A 19,334-nucleotide genomic window follows, 5' to 3' on the forward strand; every position below is an offset into this window, starting at 1 on the left:
AAATGCTATGAGAGTACTGACAGGGACTAGAAAGAGAGAGCAGATTTCTCCCAGATTGGCTTCTCTTCACTGGCTCCCTGTTAAGTCCAGAATCAAATTGCATACCTGCACTTTTCCAAGCTCTCTTCCATCTGCTCTCCTACTCTCACTACAGATCACAATATCATCTGAAAAGATCATAATCATTTAGACTTAACATGCGTTCCCACTTTCCTCTTTCTTTGCCTTCAGTCAATAATAGCACACTTTCCACCAGCATCTTGTTGGCCAACAGCACCGGAAGCACTCGCTGATCGGGTAAGAAAATCTCATTCTTGAAGATCCACACGTTTGATTTGGCCAAGATTTTACAATCGATGCCTGTCCTGACACAACCCTCCCCATTTATGCAGGCTTTGGACCTGCTAAGAGTACACTGGCTTGGCTCTGGAAGTAGAGCAGGTCATCTGCTAATCTTAGAGTTGCTAGTTTGATCATTGGCTCTTCTAGTTTGCATGTCAGTGTATCCCTGGTCAAGATACTGAACCCTGATGCATCATTCGGACTGTGAGTGTGTGTAAATGTTAAGTTAAAAGTGCTTATGGACAGAAATATAGTGCTTGTGTGAATGGATGAGTAAGGCTTGTCGTAAAAAAAGTGCTTTGAATGTAGTAAAGTTTTTTTTATAACTACCAGTCCATTTAGCAGGCTAAAGTTGATATACATATAGATATCTGCTAAGTAGTAAAATGAATGAATAAAATACCAGAATTTAGCTCATCCAAACTAAAGCACAAACTTTTTTTGACAGTTTGTATCACACATTTGTCAATTACAATAAAATGTTTCAGAATTCACTAACACCACAAACATGGTCAACATTTCAAGTTTACAGTAGGTAATTAAATTAGAATAGGAAAAAAAAAACACATGAAATACACCACTCTTAAAAAATACTGTAATTGCTCTAAGATATTATTATGAATCATATTGCTTGCATGTGAATGCAGAGAAGTTTCATATGGACACGACTAGAAGGAGATGACATAAAATGTTGGGCTGGAATGAGGCTCTATCAATTTAAATTCAAATTACTTCAAATTCCATCCATACTTAATGTTTTCTGTGTGTCTGTGTGTCAGTGAGTGTTAGCACTGATAGACAAGGGTGAAGTGTCCAGAGCCTTCATGTTAAAAATAATCATCATTCTGTCAATCAGCCTTGTTGAACCTGCTTCAACTCTCCCCTTGTGCTTTCTGCTAATTCATTGTTGATCTGTGTTCTCCATCTTCAATCTATTCTTAATCTTAAACGCATCTCTGCTACTTGACCTCATCCTCATCCCTCTTTCTCCCTTTGTCTTGCTTCATTTGTCTTTATTTATCTTTGATAGATTAATCCCTAGTTCTTGTTCTATGTCTCATTCATTTAATGTACCTCATACACACCTCTTCAGTATTTTTGGTGCAGATACCTACAGCATGTAACACTCTACATGTGTCATTGTATTTGATGCAATTTGCTTGTCTCCTCTTTTGATCTCCCATTTATTTTCTAATGAAATGTACTAATTTCTTCAAAGAAATGATGTTGATGTTGTTTTACATTTAAATTGTGATGTTTCAAAGGCAAAATTTAATAAATAGTTGAAAAGTTTGGTGACATAAAGCTGAGATCATCTTGATTAAAGTGTCAAAGGTTGCTGTTAAACTTGAACTGGCATTTGCCATTAGGTTAGCTTCTCTTGGCTCTAGAAGATAATATTATTTCATGAAGCCAAAGCAAGTTAAAAACTCAGTTGTTTGCAGCAGAATCAAAACCATTTTAGGAAAACTATAATTTCAGAACTAAGATTAGAATGCATCCTTTTCAAAGACAAGGATTATATTAACACTTAAGATATTTCAATTTAGTTGATAAATTTTGAAATTCCTAAAAGTGAACACTTTACATTTCTCTAAAGGGTATGACCGCTATGCACACAGCTGTTGGCTGTCAGTTTTACTGCAGTGGAAAATGAATTGGGATTCAGTACCTTTCCCAAGGACACTTCGACTAGCAGACCAGAGGACCTTTTGACCATACTATTTTGGGGACTCCCCTGGAGTTAATACCCAGCTGTGTTTGTTGGGTGTCATGGGTATTATAGCAAGTGTGTGATAGAAGACATGGTTGAAAGCACCTACTCTTATGTAATGCAACATTACAAATGAGTTGCACTATCTGGACAAAAGTACTGAGCCACCTACACTTTACACCTACAGGAACAGCTTGCCCATGGAAACCCATGAACTGACAGTTATTGTGCTGATGTTAATGTCAGAGGAGGTTTGGAGCTCTGCGGTTATTGAGTCAGCACAGCGTCAGTAACTTTTATGCACCTCAGCACTTGGTGACCATGCTGTCTAACTTTACATGGTGTGCTACATTGTGGCTGAGTTGATGTGCCAGTCCAAAGACATGCAGTTAGTGGGGGTCGGGTTAATTAGTGATTCTAAATTGCTAATAGGTGTGAATGGTTATCTGTCGCCCTGTGTCAGCCCTGCAACAGGCTGGCAACCTGTCCAGGGTGTACCCTTCCTCTTGCCCTACGACAGCTTGGATAGGCTCCAGCCCCCCAGCAACCATGAAAAGAATAAGCAAAAGAAAATGGATGGATGGAATTCAGTTCCACTAGTCACACCCAGGACTGATTACTGCCTGACCTGTTGAATTACAAAATCACTTACCTGATAGAACCTGTCTGATAAAGTTAAGTAGATGAAAAATTCTCAAAAAACAACACGTCATGCAATGATCTAAAGAAACAGCTGCAAAGCAAAGTCACTGACATCTGTCAGTGCGGAAAGGGTTACAAATCCATCTCTAAGGCTTTGGCAAACCATGGTGAGAGCCATTATCCACAAATGGAGAAAACTTGGAACAATGATGAACCTTCCTAAAATTGCTCCAAAAGCACATTGATGACTCGTCCAGGAGGTCACACAAGAACCCAGAGCAACATCAAAAGAACTACAGGCCTCACTTGCCTCAGTTCAGGTTCATGATACATGATTCATCAATAAGAAAGGGACTGGGCAAAAATGGCATTAGATTAGATTAGTTTCAATTTATTGTCACTGCATATGTCACAAGTGCATCTAACCAGAGGTGTTTGAGCGGTGATTTAAAAAAAAAAAAAAGCATACGACATGAGCCGTGTATGTATAGAAGTGCAATGAAGTGCAATAAAATACTGGGGTGTCCGGGAGGATTGAATAGTGCAAAATAGAATACCAAGAAGAAAGCGACTTCTGACCAAAAAGAACACAAAGGCTCGTCTCACATTTGCCAAAATCCACCTTTATGATCCCCAAGACTTTTGGAAAAATATTCTGTGGACTGATGAGACAAAAGCGGAACTTTCTGGAAGGTTTGTAAAAAAAGCTAATAGCATTTCATTAAAAGAACATCATACCAGCACTCAAACATGGTGGTGGTGGTGTGATGGTTTGGGTCTGCTTTGCTGCTTTAGGACCTGGACAACTTGCCATAATTGATGGAACCATGATTTCTGCTCTCTAATGGAAAATTCTGAAAGAGAACATCCAACAATCAGTTCACACGCTGAAGCTCAAGTGCACTGAAGCTATGTAGCAGGACAATGATTGTAGTTCTTGCTACCAAGGGTGGTGGGTTTGGATAGCTTTTTTCTGTTAAATGAAATTGTCATTTAAATAGTGTGTTTTGTATTTACTCTGGGCATTTTTGTCTAATATTAAAATGTATTTGATGATGTGAAACATGTAAGAGTGACAAATATGTAAAAAAACACAAGAACTCAGGAAGGGGACAAATACTTCTTCACTGCACCCTAGGCAAAACCTGAATTTACTCTTGGTTCTTTTCTAAGTGTTGCTCCAATTTCTGAGCTTTTCTATGCTGATAAATTTGAAATCCTCTTAAAAACTGTAGGTAATACAGTAGTTGTGGTGCTGCAACAGTGGCTGATTGATTACATGTACTTTTACTTCACAATACTTTCAAATCACTTGTACCAGAGAGTACTTACCCTGTAGAGTAAAATGACCAGACAAACAGAGTTCTAAGAGTGTCGATCGTTCCTGCAGGGTGGACACTTAGAAAAGGGTAAGCTTCCTCCAAAAATGTTAAGGACAGTGAATAAGCTGCTTCCATCTCAAAGGCATCGCTTGAATGGTGAATGCAAGTGCACATTTTTTTCAGTGTAAAACATAGCAGACTACCAAATAAAGGAAAAGATTAAAAAAATTTAAAAAAAAAGCATTTGAAATTGTAGTTTGCAACATGCCCTTTTGTCTAAAGACTAAGTTTATTTGGATTTTTTTTGTGTGTTGACTGCAAGTCCTGCATTCTATGAAAGATATGTACAGAAAAATGACAGATAAATATGAATTTGCCTGGAATCATTTCCTCAATACATGAGAAGGAGAAACACAGCAATAAGAATGGATAAAAGCAGAGTGATGAGGTTATAGGAGGCTTTAGAAAAATAGCGAAATAAGTAGGGAGAGAGAGTAATAAATAATAAAACAAAAGGAAAAATAAGGGAGAGTAAAACGGAAAGAGACAAATTTCTGCTAAAGTGCTGCTTTAGATTAATGGCTCATCTTCCAGAAGTGAGGGAGACACTTTTTGGCTCCTGGTCTAAATGGTGCTGGGTCGTTAATCACCGTGGCAACAGATGAGACAATGGGCACTGATATGACATTGAGCCTTAGAGCATTTGCCCGTAGTGGAGCCAATCCTTGTTTTATTACGTGGGACAGGAGCCAAGTGCCACACAGAGTTACTTCAATAGATTAACAGTAAGCACACAGAAGGTGGCCCTCACTGAGAGTGCATATGTGTATGTGTGCAAGAGTTGGATTGTTTTTATTGGAGGAAAAACAGGAGAAGCAGGCAGCCTAGCTCTATCCAAAATTCAACGTACACAGGAGCCTCCCACCCGACCCTTCAGAGTGAGCTGATTATTTAAAACTTTACAATAACTTTAGTATATTTAAAGAAGCCTTACTAAATTTTAACTCTGAAAGTTGTCAGTTATGAGCCCTTGAAATACAAAGGAGTGGGTTAAAATTTGCCATGAAGCAGAAGGCTGTCCCTTTCTGAACCTGATTCTGCCTGAGGCCCCATCCTGTCAGAAAGGAGTTTGTCTTCCTCACCATTCCCAAGTGCTCATAAGGGATCATTGATTATTGGGATTCTGTCTTTAATATTTCTCTCCACCTTTCAAAATAAAGCACCTTGGGATGACTGTTGTAAAGTGGTGCTATATAAGAAAAAAAAAATTGTCTCCCTGCACCAAATTTCTCCTAAGAGAGCTTAATAGTAGGGATGCGCCAATTCGATATTCAGTATCGGTATCGGTCCGATACTGGCCTAAATTACTTGATCGGATATCGGAAAGAAATAAAAAAATGTAATCCGATACATTAAATAACGTTTCGCTCACATTAACTGCATTACAGGGTTCAGTCGTCTTCTTCTTCTTGTGGGTTTGCGTTGACCAAACCAGCTTAGAGCTGCATTACCGCCACCTACTGGAATGGAGAGGGGGATCAGGAGTTAGAAAACAACCCCCTCAGATCCTCCGTCGCTGCAACGGATTCCCTTTGACACTGAGCGATCATCGCTGACATGTTTTTCCGCCTCCACTGCTCTGCCTTGTTTGTGTGTTGTGCTCGCTGTGCTGAGAATCAGCACTGCGAGCACTGCAGTACGGAAGTTAAAATATGCAGATGAACTGTTAATATGAAAAAATGTATTTCTTATGCAGTTACTTGGGTAATCAATATAAATAGAATACACAATTGCTAAAATAATCAATAGTTGCAGCCCTAATGAAATTTGCAACATCCCATAAGCATCACCTTCTCACACAGAAGCAACAGGATTCAGGTGATATTTATTGTTGTAAGTAAAGTTTATTTATATAGCGTTTTCCACAGACAGAAAAGCGCTGTACAATAATTAAAACACAATATCATCCCCCCACCTCCAGAAAACACTATGTTAAAAACATAATAACATTACCATATTAAAAGAAAAAGAATAAAAATAAAGTCAGAAACCAGAAAGCCTGGTTAAACAGAAAAGTTTTCAACAATTTTTTTAAATGATGCCACAGAGTCAGCTAAATGGAGCTGGAGTGGTAAACAGTTCCAGAGCTGTGGTGCCACTGCCTAAAAAGCTCTGCCCGCCCTGGTCCTTAGTCTTGTATGTGAGACAACTAAAAGACTTTGATTTTGTTGTGTGAGAGACTGTTGACTTCTTTTTTTTTTTTTCTTTTTCTTTTTATGTTTTTAAATGCCTGGATCCATTTTAAATATCGGATTTATATCGGTATCGGCCGATATCCTAATGTAAAATATCGGTATCGGTATCGGACATAAAAAAGTGGTATCGTGCCATCCCTACTTAATAGTAGATTAATTATTGTTTTGGTTTGGTTTTATTTATTTATTTATGTTTAATTTATTTTTTGGAATTATATTAAAATGTTGGTAGCACTTTCTATTACAGCTCGGTAATAATGTGGTATTAAGGGGGTAATAATGCGGTAACAAGCTGGAAACAAAAGGTAATAATGGGGTAATATACAGGACATTATCATCCAATTACCAAGGTAATTACCAGCTAATATCCAAGTAATACCACTAGTAACAACAGCGAAAAAGCTGGAAACAGAAGGTAATAATGAGGAAATTTAACGGTTATTGCCATCCAATTATCAAGGTAATTACCAGCTAATATCAAGTAATACTGCTGGTAACAACAGCGGTTACAATTGAGTAATATTCCACTGAAATTTATGTAAATGGATCGTAAGGCCCCCAAAACTGATGGTAATGCTGTGGAAACAGAGATTGCCCATGAGGCTAAACCCTTTAGTAATAGTAGCTTAAAAATGTGGTAAAAATATTGTATGGAGATAGCAATAAGGAAGTAATGTTTATGCATTTAACTTTTCATAATTTTTAATAAATTGTAATAAACGCAAAATTATGAAGTAATATTGGCTAATGTTTTAACATAATAGGATGGTATTACCATGTTATAAGGCTTGAATTAATTATACCTTAGGTTCTCAGCATTCTGCTTTGCTTAATAGCCTAAATATTATGCTTAATGCTTTGGCTTATTAAATGGAAATATTTATGGTAATTTCTTTGTAATAAGAAGGAATCAGGGCTGCAAAATACAAAACCGACTGTTTCTATGCAATAACCTATTTAAGTAAACTGCAACAAGTGTGAGCATTATCTGGAAATGCTCATGGTAGTTTCTGTGTAATATGCAGGAATCAGGGCTGCAAAATGCAAAACCGACTGTTTCTATGTAATAACCTATTTAAGTAAACTACAAGAAGTGTGAGCATTATCTGGAAATAATGGTGGTAGGTTCTGTGTAATAAGCAAGAATCAGGCTTGTAAACTGACTGTATTTATTGCCAAGTTAATCACTGAATAAAACAAAAGTCAAGAGTTCTGATGATGAACTGGAAACACATGGAAAATGCTAAACTACCTGTTTGAAAAACATTAAGTATTAGATTTAAAAAAATAAACATGCATAAAACACTCATTAAAAGCTCGCTGGAAAATAACTGCATTGTATTTGTTTGAGGATCACAATATTAAGCATAGCTAAGAGGTCTATTTAAAATAGTTTTTGAAATTGCATAGGAGTGTAGAAGATCCTCTGTCACAGCACATTTTATATCTGGATGACAATGGAATACATATTTTAAATGTCCAATACACAAAAACAAAATGCCATCCATCTATGCATTTTTTCCAGGGGAGCTGGACCCTGTCTCAGCTGTCATTTGCGGGAGATGGGCTACACATTGGACAGGTCACCAGTCTGTCATCGGGCTAATGCCGAGACGAACTATTCACATTTACAACTAGGGTCAATTTACACAGTCAGACCTAGAGCTAATTTAGAATCACCAATTTATCTAACCCCATGCATGACTGTGGGAGGAAGCCAGAGTAGCCAGAGAGAGCCCACACAGATCTGGAGATAACATACAAACTCCATGCAAAAAGGCTCCAGCCACAGGGGTGATGTTATTGTACTGGATGTATGGCTCTTATATCCTTGAAAAGGCGACCAAGGGGTCCATTTCTGTGTTGTCTACCCAGCCAGTAGTTCCACTCAATAAAATGTAGGATCTCTCTCAGTGACTTCTCAGTCATGTTGCCTCTGAAACGGTACACCTCTTGCTTAAAGGTTCTCCAGGACCTTTCTATATGCTGGGTATGTGCTCCTGTAGCAGGGTGAACAAAAAACCTCTGGTGATTGACTTGGTAGTGTATATACCCATGTTGCCTCAGTCTGCAGTAGGAACGCCAAGAGTCACTCAAAATTGTACTTGCAGGTCTAACATATCGCTGTATAATAGGAAGTAGTCTTTCAGAATTTCGTCTGCGAACAAATTTCAACACAGGCCTCCTTCTCCGTTGATTGACTTCCAACAATCCAAAAACCCAGCCTCTCCTGCGCCAAGTAGCACCAAATCGCCCGCGTGCATACTGAAAAATTAGAAGTTTTTGGAAAGAGGACAGTGTTAAGGCATGATTTATTTGCAGTTGTCTGAACAACAATTTCATAGATACAGATGTACCTATCACCATTATTCACCAATTAATATCTTAAATAAATTCATATCTTTACCTTTCTCTTGTGACAAAACTTGCTCTCATCAATGACAACAAAACCATGTCTTCCACCTATTCTCATTTCCCCCCTCCTCTTCAGGTGCTTAACTGCTTGCACACACACCCTCCTTAGTGTCTTGGACATCTTGGACAAAGTGCGGCTGCTTCCACAGACTCCCTCTTCAATTAAGTCCACTTGCCTCAGTCTTAGCCCTTGTGCAAACCTGCAGCAATGTAGTAAACCTATATGAATAATGTTAATGTGATATTAACACAGTTTATTACTGACTTCTTAATCATGTAAAAGGTGTTACTGTTATGTCACATGTATGAAATTATTATAAAATAATAATGTGGTAGAATAGAAGGGATATTACTAAAGGTGGTTCTACACACTACTTAATCATGGGGTGTACTTAGTTAGTACTTAATTTTCATATACTGCTTCTTCATTTTTGCTTAGCTTTTATTAAATAAATAATGAAATGTTGTTGCTGCTCATTCAAGGTTGCATTTACCTAATTTTACAACAGTTTGTGTTTAATATTATGCTATGAGTCAAAATAGTTTACTACATGCAGTACATATGTACTTACTGTTTATCATGACTATATGTATGTCTGTGTAACAAACCTATGCATGAACATCATCCAAGAAGTCAAGGAGGAGCGAGAGCCTGAGAAAATAGACCCATCTCTTATGGATTTGGACATGAATCTATTATGTCTTCGACACACCCTTTGAACAAAATATGCCATTTGGTAAAACATAATGAATACATGAATTAATACATTAAATATCAATAAACAACAATAATAATATTTTAAATTTTTGTGACTGTGCTGATTAGCTGATGGTATTTTACAAAATGTCTTACTAAAGTACTTTCAAAGTACTCTCCAAATGCAAATAACTAACCTAGAAATGTGTAATTCAGGCATATGGAAGACATAGGTCAAATTTAAGAAATTTAAAGGAAATCAAGAACTTACCAGCGATATCCATCTCTTGTGTTGCCACCTTTTCTCATTTTCATTTTTCTTTCACACAGAGAGCATCTCTTCTTTTTTGAGAGTAATTTCAGTTTTTGAAGCCATTTTATAAGTACAAGCTTCTTCTTATTTCCCCTTTGTGTTATGTTTAATAATTTTTCAGCGGTGTTCATGTTGAATGGACTGCAAGTCGAGTATGAATCACATACTGGCGCCAGATAGTAAAGCAGCTGTCTGGTCCGTCAGTTAATGGTCCCCCATTCACTCTGCTTCCACGGCAGTAAGAAAAGTAAATAAAAAATAATAAATAACTTCATTCTTTAAGTGCAAAAAGCAAAAAAAAAAAAAGTTCACATTATTTGGATTTATTGTCAATTTAGATTCAGTTAAGTGGGACAATGTACCCTGTTTTCGTTACAGCCGTAGGAGTGCCTGTGCATCACTTTAAATCTTCCCCCTCCAAACTAAGCTCTGCTGGAAAGAACCGGCTGCCACTAGGTGGCAGACTGCGGTCTGGTGGGAATATGCGCATTTTCTTTTATCTCTGGAGGAGAGAGAAAGAAGAAGTTGGCGCCAACAGCCACACTTTGCCTCCTTTTTTGGCGTACCTCACAGTTCCAAGCTGGCAAAAACCACTGGATTACAAGAGTGTCTTTGGAATAAAATCGCCATACTTTCTACTGTTGTAAGGTTGCAAGGTAAGAACATGAATTCTTAATATTACAGAAAATTATGTGCATTTTTGTCTTTTTTTAATAACATGCTGTGATGTTTCGGGGTTGGCACATTTTTATTATATATATATATATATATATATATATATATATATATATATATATATATATATATATATATATATATATATATATATATATATACATACATACAACAAAGGAACTAGTTTGTGTCAGTCTGAATCACTGTGTGGTTTATTTTGATCCTGATATTTGATGTTTTGAGGTTTGTCAAAAAATACTTGATATTGGACCATTATGTATATGTGTAGACCCAGAGGGTTATTGGTTTATAGTCAGGTGTATTTCCTGTATCCTTATTTAAAAAAAAAAAAAAAAAGTTAAATTCTGCACTTTGTGTTTGCTTAACTATATTACTGGCTCATTATTAACGATAGCCATTAAATATTCCAAAGTTACCAGTAAACCATTGAATGTTTCCAATACAATATTCTAACATTTCAGAGCTATGCCTTTAAGAAGAAGGTACAACACAGCCAACCAGGTACATCCATCTGTGAGTGCTGATGGCAGTGCTGGATCTGCACAGGTGGAACAACTTGACAATGTAGAGGGTAAAGGAGAAAGTAAGTATACAATCTTATCCACAAGCATTAATTGACTACACTCATGTAGGCTTTTTCAGTATGACACCTTTAATGCACCAGTATTTATAAATCACTACCCCCTAATTCTATACTCCTCTCAAACTTCCTACAGTTCACTATTAAGTCTTCAAAAATACAGGGGGAAAATACCTATCATTACTCATTTTTGTAAGCGCAAACTGTCATATATGTTAAAAAGCATTCTGTTGTAGAATTTGACTGTATTCACAAGTAAAGTTTGAAGCAAAAGTTAGTATTTATTGGCAGCCATAGACTGAAACGTAACATATATTTTAGAATCTGCTAATAACACAACAGTGAAGACACCGAAATAATTTAATTGTTGTAGAAGAAGAACATTATGGAAAAGAGAAACTCAAACAAAAAACCCAACAATGTTGCCATACATTGTATAATACAATTAAAACATCAAAATTGATTCCTTGGTTTTCATTGTATCTAAACATGTCCTTTTTCTTTTGTTTTGTGATGATATATATTTTTTTACCATTATAGCACCAGGAACTCCATCTACGTTGGCTCCAACTGCTACAGCAATAATTCAGCAGCTAAGAGACAAAATTACTGTCCTTGAAGATGAAAGAAATTTCCTCAGAGAACAGCTGAAAAAAGCACTGGATAACATCCCTACTACTTCAGGTGAAACACAGAAATTGTGATCTGCTTTGATTGATTGATAATTTAAAAATGCAATATGGCTTATATATATATATATATATATATATATATATATATATATATATATATATATATATATATATATATATAAAAACAGAGGACACCTACAATCTATAGCCTCATCCATTTTTTTAGAGTTTATAATCTAACCTGTTGAAGAACTTCAACTGTCCATCAGTCAACTGTCTTCCATCAGTCCGGTCAATGAAAAAAATGGTTTGTTTTTAGAGTCGTGGCCAAAGGCTTCAGCAGTTGCAACACTAAGAAAGCAAAATTTATTTGCCAGTAACAGTTTTTGAAAAATATGAATTGCTTGCGAGTTAGCACTCTGTGTTGACCCTGCGACAGGCTAGCGACCTGTACAGGGTGTACCCTGCCTCTTGCCCTATGTCAGCTGGGAGAGGCTCCAGCCCCCCCGTGACCCTGAAAAGGATAAGCGGAAGAGAATGGATGGATGGATGGACGGACGAATTGTTTGTGATAGATTTTCACTGTGTCATAGACACATTTATAAATAATTTAATATAAACATGTAAAAGTAGATGGATACAAAACTTTGTGCCATTGTCACAACTTTTGATCACAACTGTATACTCCACTTGTCTCTTTTTCACAGTACACTTTATTTTATTTTTTTATTTTTATTTTTTTTACAATTCTCAGCAAAACGACATCATTCCCCCTCAAGTTCCAGTTCCTCAGATTCATCAGCCTCAGACTCTGAGTCGTCTTCTTCACCGAGTGACGGGAAAAAGAGCAAGAAGGCCAAGAAGAAGAAGAAGAAGAAAGTGTCACAGTTTGGCAAAAGAAGTATGTTATGTAGCAGTTAACATTGTTTTTTTACATTTTTTTTTAGAAAATGTCAGATTTGCTGACACAGTCATATAGCTATGTGTCACAGTGTGTTCTGTCTTGTATGACTGCTCAGTTGTGTGATTTAACATTTTAGGTATTAAGAGTGTAAATATTGGAAACAATTCAACACATATATACTTACTTGTTCATGCCTCTGGATGTGTTGTGATTGTTTTGTTCTTGGCTTTTACAGTGAAACACCCAGAAGATGTCAAACACAGGTATATGTTTGTTCTTAAAACATTCAAGAAAACACACAGCCTGAACCGAAGTTGTGAAAAACTCAACGTGGATCGAAACACTATTGCCTACACAGCCGTCATTGCTGAAGTCCTTTTGGTAGCGGACAGCGAGGAGAAATGTAGGGTTCCACCCTTTACTGGCGGCTCACTCCTTAAGTATGCAAAAGAGGTGAAGGTTTTCCTTGATGATGAGCCAGAGTTAAGAGCAAGAATAGACAAAAAGAAAAAAGAGAGAGAGTTGTTGCCCATCTCTTACAAAATCAAAGGGAATTAGGAAGTTCTTCTTGCTTTTTTCTATTTTTTTGTCACAACCTTTTGAGAAAATGTTTGCAGTTTTAACATGAATAGTTTAGTTAATGAGAAGTCTGTTTTTTCCAGCTATTTCCAGGATTGGATGATGTTTTATTAATTTATTTGTGATAACTATTCATGTGTGATAAGTTTTTCTTTGAATATTACCCATAAGAAGTGAAACCATAGGGTTGTTTTATTGATTTACTTTGTTTTATTTTTTCGCATGTCTTTGTGTTGTTGATGTTGGTTGTTTGTTTGTTATTTTCATTTTGTAAATCCTGATCTCATATCTTAGAATAGAATATTTCTTTATTTACTTATGTTCAGGCATTGATCAAGTTATCATTTTTATAAGGTTGCTTCAAGTTTATCCATGTTGTGTTATACAGACATTGCTTTGTTCTTTAAGGAAAATGACAATAAAACTGCAAGTTCATTAAGGAATTTGGTCAGCATTTTTAGTTTAGTATATGTAAACAAGCAGAAATTTCTTCTTGTAATCTGATGGTTTTTGCAGTTATTGCTATAGAACCTACCACCATTATTTCCAGATAATGCTCACACTTCTTGTAGTTTGCTTTAATAGGTTATTACATAGAAACAGTCGGTTTTGCATTTTGCAGCCCTGATTCCTGCTTATTACACAGAAACTACCATGAGCATTTCCAGATAATGCTCACACTTGTTGCAGTTTACTTAAATAGGTTATTGCATAGAAACAGTCGGTTTTGCATTTTGCAGCCCTGATTCCTGCTTATTACAAAGAAATTACCATAAATATTTCCATTTAATAAGCCAAAGCATTAAGCATAATATTTAGGCTATTAAGCAAAGCAGAATGCTGAGAACCTAAGGTATAATTAATTCAAGCCTTATAACATGGTAATACCATCCTATTATGTTAAAACATTAGCCAATATTACTTCATAATTTTGCGTTTATTACAATTTATTAAAAATTATGAAAAGTTAAATGCATAAACATTACTTCCTTATTGCTATCTCCATACAATATTTTTACCACATTTTTAAGCTACTATTACTAAAGGGTTTAGCCTCATGGGCATATCTCTGTTTCCACAGCATTACCATCAGTTTTGGGGGCCTTACGATCCATTTACATAAATTTCAGTGGAATATTACTCAATTGTAACCGCTGTTGTTACCAGCAGTATTACTTGATATTAGCTGGTAATTACCTTGATAATTGGATGGCAATAACCGTTAAATTTCCTCATTATTACCTTCTGTTTCCAGCTTTTTCGCTGTTGTTACTAGTGGTATTACTTGGATATTAGCTGGTAATTACCTTGGTAATTGGATGATAATGTCCTGTATATTACCCCATTATTACCTTTTGTTTCCAGCTTGTTACCCCATTATTACCACATTATTACCGAGCTGTAATAGAAAGTGCTACCAAAATGTTTTATATTCCCTCCTCTTGACAAAAAAAAATATTTAATATCATGATATATATATATATTTTTTTTTGCCACAGAGACAAGAAACAAAGTGTTCAAAAACAAAAATTAATGAATTTTTTTTTTTTTAAGGAATACTTTTTAATCAGAATATGGCATCAAGCCACTTAACCTTCTGGGATATTGTTCTGGTCAGTTAAGTAGCAGAGGAAGTTGTTAATCAGTTTCTGCTGCTTTAGTGTTTATTAAATTAGAAACAGCTACACTAGAGGGGTAACAATGAGACAACTCTCAAAACAGGAATGCTTTCACAGGTAGAAGCCACTGACATTTTTCCCCTCCTCATCTTTTCTGACCGTTTTTTACTAGTTTGGCATTTGGCTAGGATCGGTGTCACTACTGGTACCATGAGGTTTCACAGTGCCAGAAGGTTTGCTGTGTGTCCCAGCACAGTCTCAGGAGCATGGAGGAGATTCCTGGAGACAGACAATTGCTCTAGGAGAGCTGGACAGTGCCATAGAATCCAGTAATGTAACACATTACACCAAATTCAGTAATTACATTATACTTACAATTATGTCATTACTTGTGTTATAAAGGTTATTCAGTGATCTGCATGCCAGGCAGATAGAAAGAAAATAAAATCATCTAGGAAACATGCTTTTTTCTATTCCTGTGCCACCATTTTCCTCCTCAGCAATCAGCTGCAAACATCTTCGCAGAGAGCACGCTAACCAAGCCAAGAATCTGTACTTGTTTCTGCAGCAGAATCACTGTGGTGATCACTTTGAAGACTCCTGGAGCTGGTTTTCAGCTTTTCTTTATGTTGTTGCCTTTGTGTTCACATGCAAACACTAAAAGAAATATCCCATGTGTGTCCTTGTTAGAACAGGGAATTGTGTTGGTATATGAAATTGTAGCCTCGGGTTCATATTGTTAACTGGTAAATATAAAACAATACATTTCAGGTCATTTTATGGAGTAATGAGAAAGTAATGTAAGAAGTAGTGTAGCTAATTACTTTCTCTGGTGAGTAATTAAGTACCAAGTAATGTTTTTGAGTAACAGCCTCAACACTGGCATGAGTAAAACATGCCAAAAGACTTGAGAAAATATACATTTAACTGAGTAATTAGCAGATCATATTTGTGTGATATATCGTCTAAAACAACTCAAGCATTCCTGAAATTTTATATACACTGTAAGAGCATTTCCAAATAAAACAAGTGACAATGAATGCATTGGGAAGAAGGTACAAGCTTTTTAACCACAACTGAAATTATGCCAGGGCCAATTTCCAAGTATCCATGCTTACCTTTGTTTCACTTACTTTTTGGGGGGGCAGGGCTCAAAAACAACACCGAGAGGAAATCTGCTAATAAGGCAGGGTTCAGAGCTACAGTCAGGATCATCATCGATAACAACTTGGACATTTGAGGGTTAATAAAAACATGCCACTTTTTAAAAAAATTTAACTTTAATGTCCAGAATGATATGCTGTGATTCTTGGGAAAATACTCTACCTTAAGTGTTCTAATGTTGAAACTACATATGTTATTCTTTTATTTTTTATTTTTTTGGATGGGGGGGCTGTTTGTACAGTTCTTATACATTTATTATTTATGTGTCTGGTTTCTTTAGATATCCAATTATCAGATTTTGCTGTGTCAGTGATTTGCTTCAGCACATACCTGCAGGCAAACCTCAAACATACTGCAGCAAATCACTGACAAGGATTTGCTCCTAGCACACACATACAACATATAGACTGCACTCTAACTTCTGATACACAAACACGCAGGAACAAATCCTCATCTCATTAGAACATTATCATCAAAGCAAACGGCTGCATGCATTTCCAGTTTCTAGTCTCAAAAGCTTAAGACAGGGCAGCACTTCAGTTCTATAAATCTCTTGAACTGAAACAGCTTAGTAAAAATCTTCATATACATGCACATGTGCCAGTGAACTTTCACTCATGAGACTTAGTTTTTGGCTAAAAAAAGTGTTTTATCTTTGAACCAAATTTTCTCTGTACCGATTGGCATAGTATGAATACAAATTTATCTCTCTCTCTCTCTCTCTCTCTCTCTCTATATATATATATATATATATATATATATATATATATATATTAAGACTGCAAGGGAGTCAAGAGACTGTCAAGGGATAATCTAGCTAGGCAGCATCAGAAGTGAGTGAAGGCAGAGGCAAGCACTGAATGGTAGAAGATGGAAGAATGTTACACAGGAAGAAAACAAAGTTTCTTAGATGATTTTTTTTTCTTTCTATCCACCTGGTGTGCAGATAACTGAATGATTTGAAACAGGCTGTAGGTGGTAGTGAAAAGTTACCAGATGACTGGAAAAGTGCAGCTGGTGATGGTGGAATTACATCAGGGATCTGCTCTGAGCCCATTTTTGTTTGTAATGGTGCTGGACAGGCTGACAGATGAGCTCAGGCAGGAGTCTGTGATGTTTGCAGACAACACTGTGATCTGTAGTGAGAGCAGAGAGCAGATGGAAGAGAGCCTTGAGAGGTGGAGGTATGCACACAACGTGATCACACAACGTGACTGCTGTGCTGTTTTTGGAACAAGCCAGAAATCACAGTTAACCCCAGTCTTATACAACAGAGAATGCCTATATATTTACTCCTCTGTCTGCTTTCCTGGGTGTTTGGCTGCTAGTTCTAATTTACCATGCTGTCAAACTCAAAGTTGACATCACTGCTCTAGTCCAATCATCTTTCTGCTCGCCTTCTTCAAGCCAGTCAGCCTTCACTCTGCGTTCTTACAAATCTTACAGCTTACCTGTCATTCTCCCTTGCAGATTAATTCATGCAACCCACCTCTTCCCTATCTCCACCTTACCCAAGTCACTCAGGGGTCCATCCAAGCCTCCATCTTTATCTTCACCACTGCCAGTGTCTAGACTCTGGGGGGTCCTGCCTTAATTCCTATTATCACTGGGATTTCATTCTCCCATGACGGGCCATCAGTCTAATCCCCAAACTGTTCCCGCAAAGTTGGGAGCATGAAATTGTCCAAAATGTCTTGGCATGCTGAAGCATTAAGAGTTCCTTTCACTGGAACTACAGCAGTGCTGGCATAGTTACCTTGAAAAAGTAACCTGATTTCTGATTACTCATTTTAAAAGTAACTTAGTTACTTTACTGATTACTTGATTTTAAAAGTAACTAAGTTAGATGATAAGTTATTTTTTTAGTTACATTCAACAGCTGCTGGTAACACCCCCCACCACCCCAACATAAAAATGACAACCACGAAACGAGGGCAGGTCAGCCGTCTTTAAGGGCAGCATTCCCTCTACTACATACTGTCGACCAACTTCTTTAGCTCTCCCCCACTTACTGGTTTGTACCGAAGTTCAGCTTTTGTCATTTGGATGGTGGGGGGCCTCCTGGTGGGACTCGCACTGTAAGTTTGACTGTGCCGTGCTGCGACTCCAGATGTTTCTTCAAATCTGACGTAGTGTTTTTGAAGCTGGATAGCGCTTTGTCGCCAGCACAGCGTGCACAACTAACCTTGATGTTGTCATCTTTAGCTGACCCAAACTCACAATAGTGTATTTCAGCTAGAAAACGCGCATCTCTCTCCTCCCTCCATTGTTTACGTTTGTGTCGCTGTGCTGTTATTGTCCTCATGCTGAAAACGGGACGCAATTGTTGCATCGGCCAGACGTCACTCCAAGAAGAAAGCAAAAATATATCTTTGTACTGAGGAAAATGACAAAAATAGTAACACACAGTGACTTTGATAAGTAACTTTAATCTGATTACTGGACTGCAAATAGTAGCTCGTTAGATTACTCGTTACCAAAAAGAAGTGATCAGATTAGAGTAATATGTTACTGAGTAACGTATTACTGAGTAAGTCCTGCAAAACAACCCCACACCTTAATCCCCCCTCCACCAAATTTTACATTTGGCTCACTGTACTCAGACAAGTACCGTTCTCCTCGTAACCACCAAACCCAGACTCGTCCATCAGATTGCCAGATGATGAAGCACCACTGGACTCTGCAGCAGTGGAGACGTGTTCTCTGGAGTGACCACGTCTCCACTGCTGCAGAGTCCAATGGTGCTGTGCTTTACACCACTGCATCTGACGCTTTGCATTGTGCTTGGTGGTGTAAAAAAATCCATTCCATGAAACTGAAGGCCACATGAAGTTTGGAGGTCTGTAGCAATGAACTCTGCAGAAAATTGGTGACCTCTGCATATTATGCACCTCAGCATTTGTTGACCCTGCTCTGTGATTTTATGTGGCCTATGACTTTGTGGCTAGGTTGCTGTTATTCCCAATTTCTTCCACTTTGTTATAATATGACTAACAGTTGACTGTTGAATATTTAGTAGTGAGGAAATTTAACGACTGGATTTGTTGCACAGGTGGCATCCTATCATGGTACCACGCTGTAAATGCACTGAGCTCCCGAGAGTGACCCATTCTTTCACAAATGTTTTATCATTGTTTCAGTGGAAAGAGTACATTTTCCTCTGCATTTCCATTGCAGGTTTATCCTTAAACTCTTTATAAAAAGGTCCTAAAATAAACTTTAGACCTAAAGCCAATTGTTTAAATAAGCTCCTATGTGAAATTATCTGCAGTTATGTTGAACCTTGAAACGGTGAATCACAATATTCCCCATTCACCCACTGCACATACAGTAACCACAACAGACAAGCTGGGGTTCAGTGTTTTCACGAGTACATTTTAGCATGTGAAATATCCTGATATTAAACTGCCCCTCTTTTTATTCGTGGACAACCTGCTCCGCCATTCAAGTCATGCCTCTC

At 37.2% G+C, this 19,334-nt stretch overlaps 2 protein-coding genes across 2 annotated transcripts; one reads left to right on the plus strand and one right to left on the minus strand.

Annotated features, from left to right (window-relative positions):
• Positions 1–7,445: 7,445 nt before the first annotated feature.
• On the minus strand, positions 7,446–9,934 carry LOC115787259 (uncharacterized). The gene is made up of 4 exons (XM_030739857.1): positions 9,659–9,934; positions 9,300–9,404; positions 8,683–8,890; positions 7,446–8,540 (listed from the first exon to the last, which is right to left on the minus strand). Exons 1-4 carry the CDS (start codon positions 9,829–9,831, stop codon positions 8,076–8,078), a joined length of 951 nt encoding a protein of 316 aa, XP_030595717.1. The 5' UTR covers positions 9,832–9,934; the 3' UTR covers positions 7,446–8,075.
• Positions 9,935–10,218: 284 nt separating this feature from the next.
• LOC115787454 (uncharacterized) lies at positions 10,219–13,179 on the plus strand. The gene is made up of 5 exons (XM_030740176.1): positions 10,219–10,356; positions 10,858–10,979; positions 11,517–11,660; positions 12,363–12,509; positions 12,748–13,179. The coding sequence occupies exons 2-5, from the start codon at positions 10,862–10,864 to the stop codon at positions 13,068–13,070; spliced, it is 732 nt and encodes a 243-aa protein (XP_030596036.1). The 5' UTR covers positions 10,219–10,356; positions 10,858–10,861; the 3' UTR covers positions 13,071–13,179.
• Positions 13,180–19,334: the final 6,155 nt, after the last annotated feature.

Source organism: Archocentrus centrarchus, chromosome 10 (assembly GCF_007364275.1).
Source record: "Archocentrus centrarchus isolate MPI-CPG fArcCen1 chromosome 10, fArcCen1, whole genome shotgun sequence".
Lineage (NCBI taxonomy): Eukaryota > Metazoa > Chordata > Actinopteri > Cichliformes > Cichlidae > Archocentrus > Archocentrus centrarchus.

Coding starts and splice junctions, on each gene's coding strand:
- LOC115787259 (XM_030739857.1), bottom strand. CDS start 9,831: ATGAACACCGCTGAAAAATTATTAAACATAACACAAAGGGGAAATAAG. Junction 9,405..9,658: donor ACAAGAGATGGATATCGCTG/GTAAGTTCTTGA, acceptor TTTTGTTCAAAG/GGTGTGTCGAAGACATAATA. Junction 8,891..9,299: donor TGGATGATGTTCATGCATAG/GTTTGTTACACA, acceptor ACATTGCTGCAG/GTTTGCACAAGGGCTAAGAC.
- LOC115787454 (XM_030740176.1), top strand. CDS start 10,862: ATGCCTTTAAGAAGAAGGTACAACACAGCCAACCAGGTACATCCATCT. Junction 11,661..12,362: donor TAACATCCCTACTACTTCAG/GTGAAACACAGA, acceptor TACAATTCTCAG/CAAAACGACATCATTCCCCC. Junction 12,510..12,747: donor GTCACAGTTTGGCAAAAGAA/GTATGTTATGTA, acceptor TGGCTTTTACAG/TGAAACACCCAGAAGATGTC.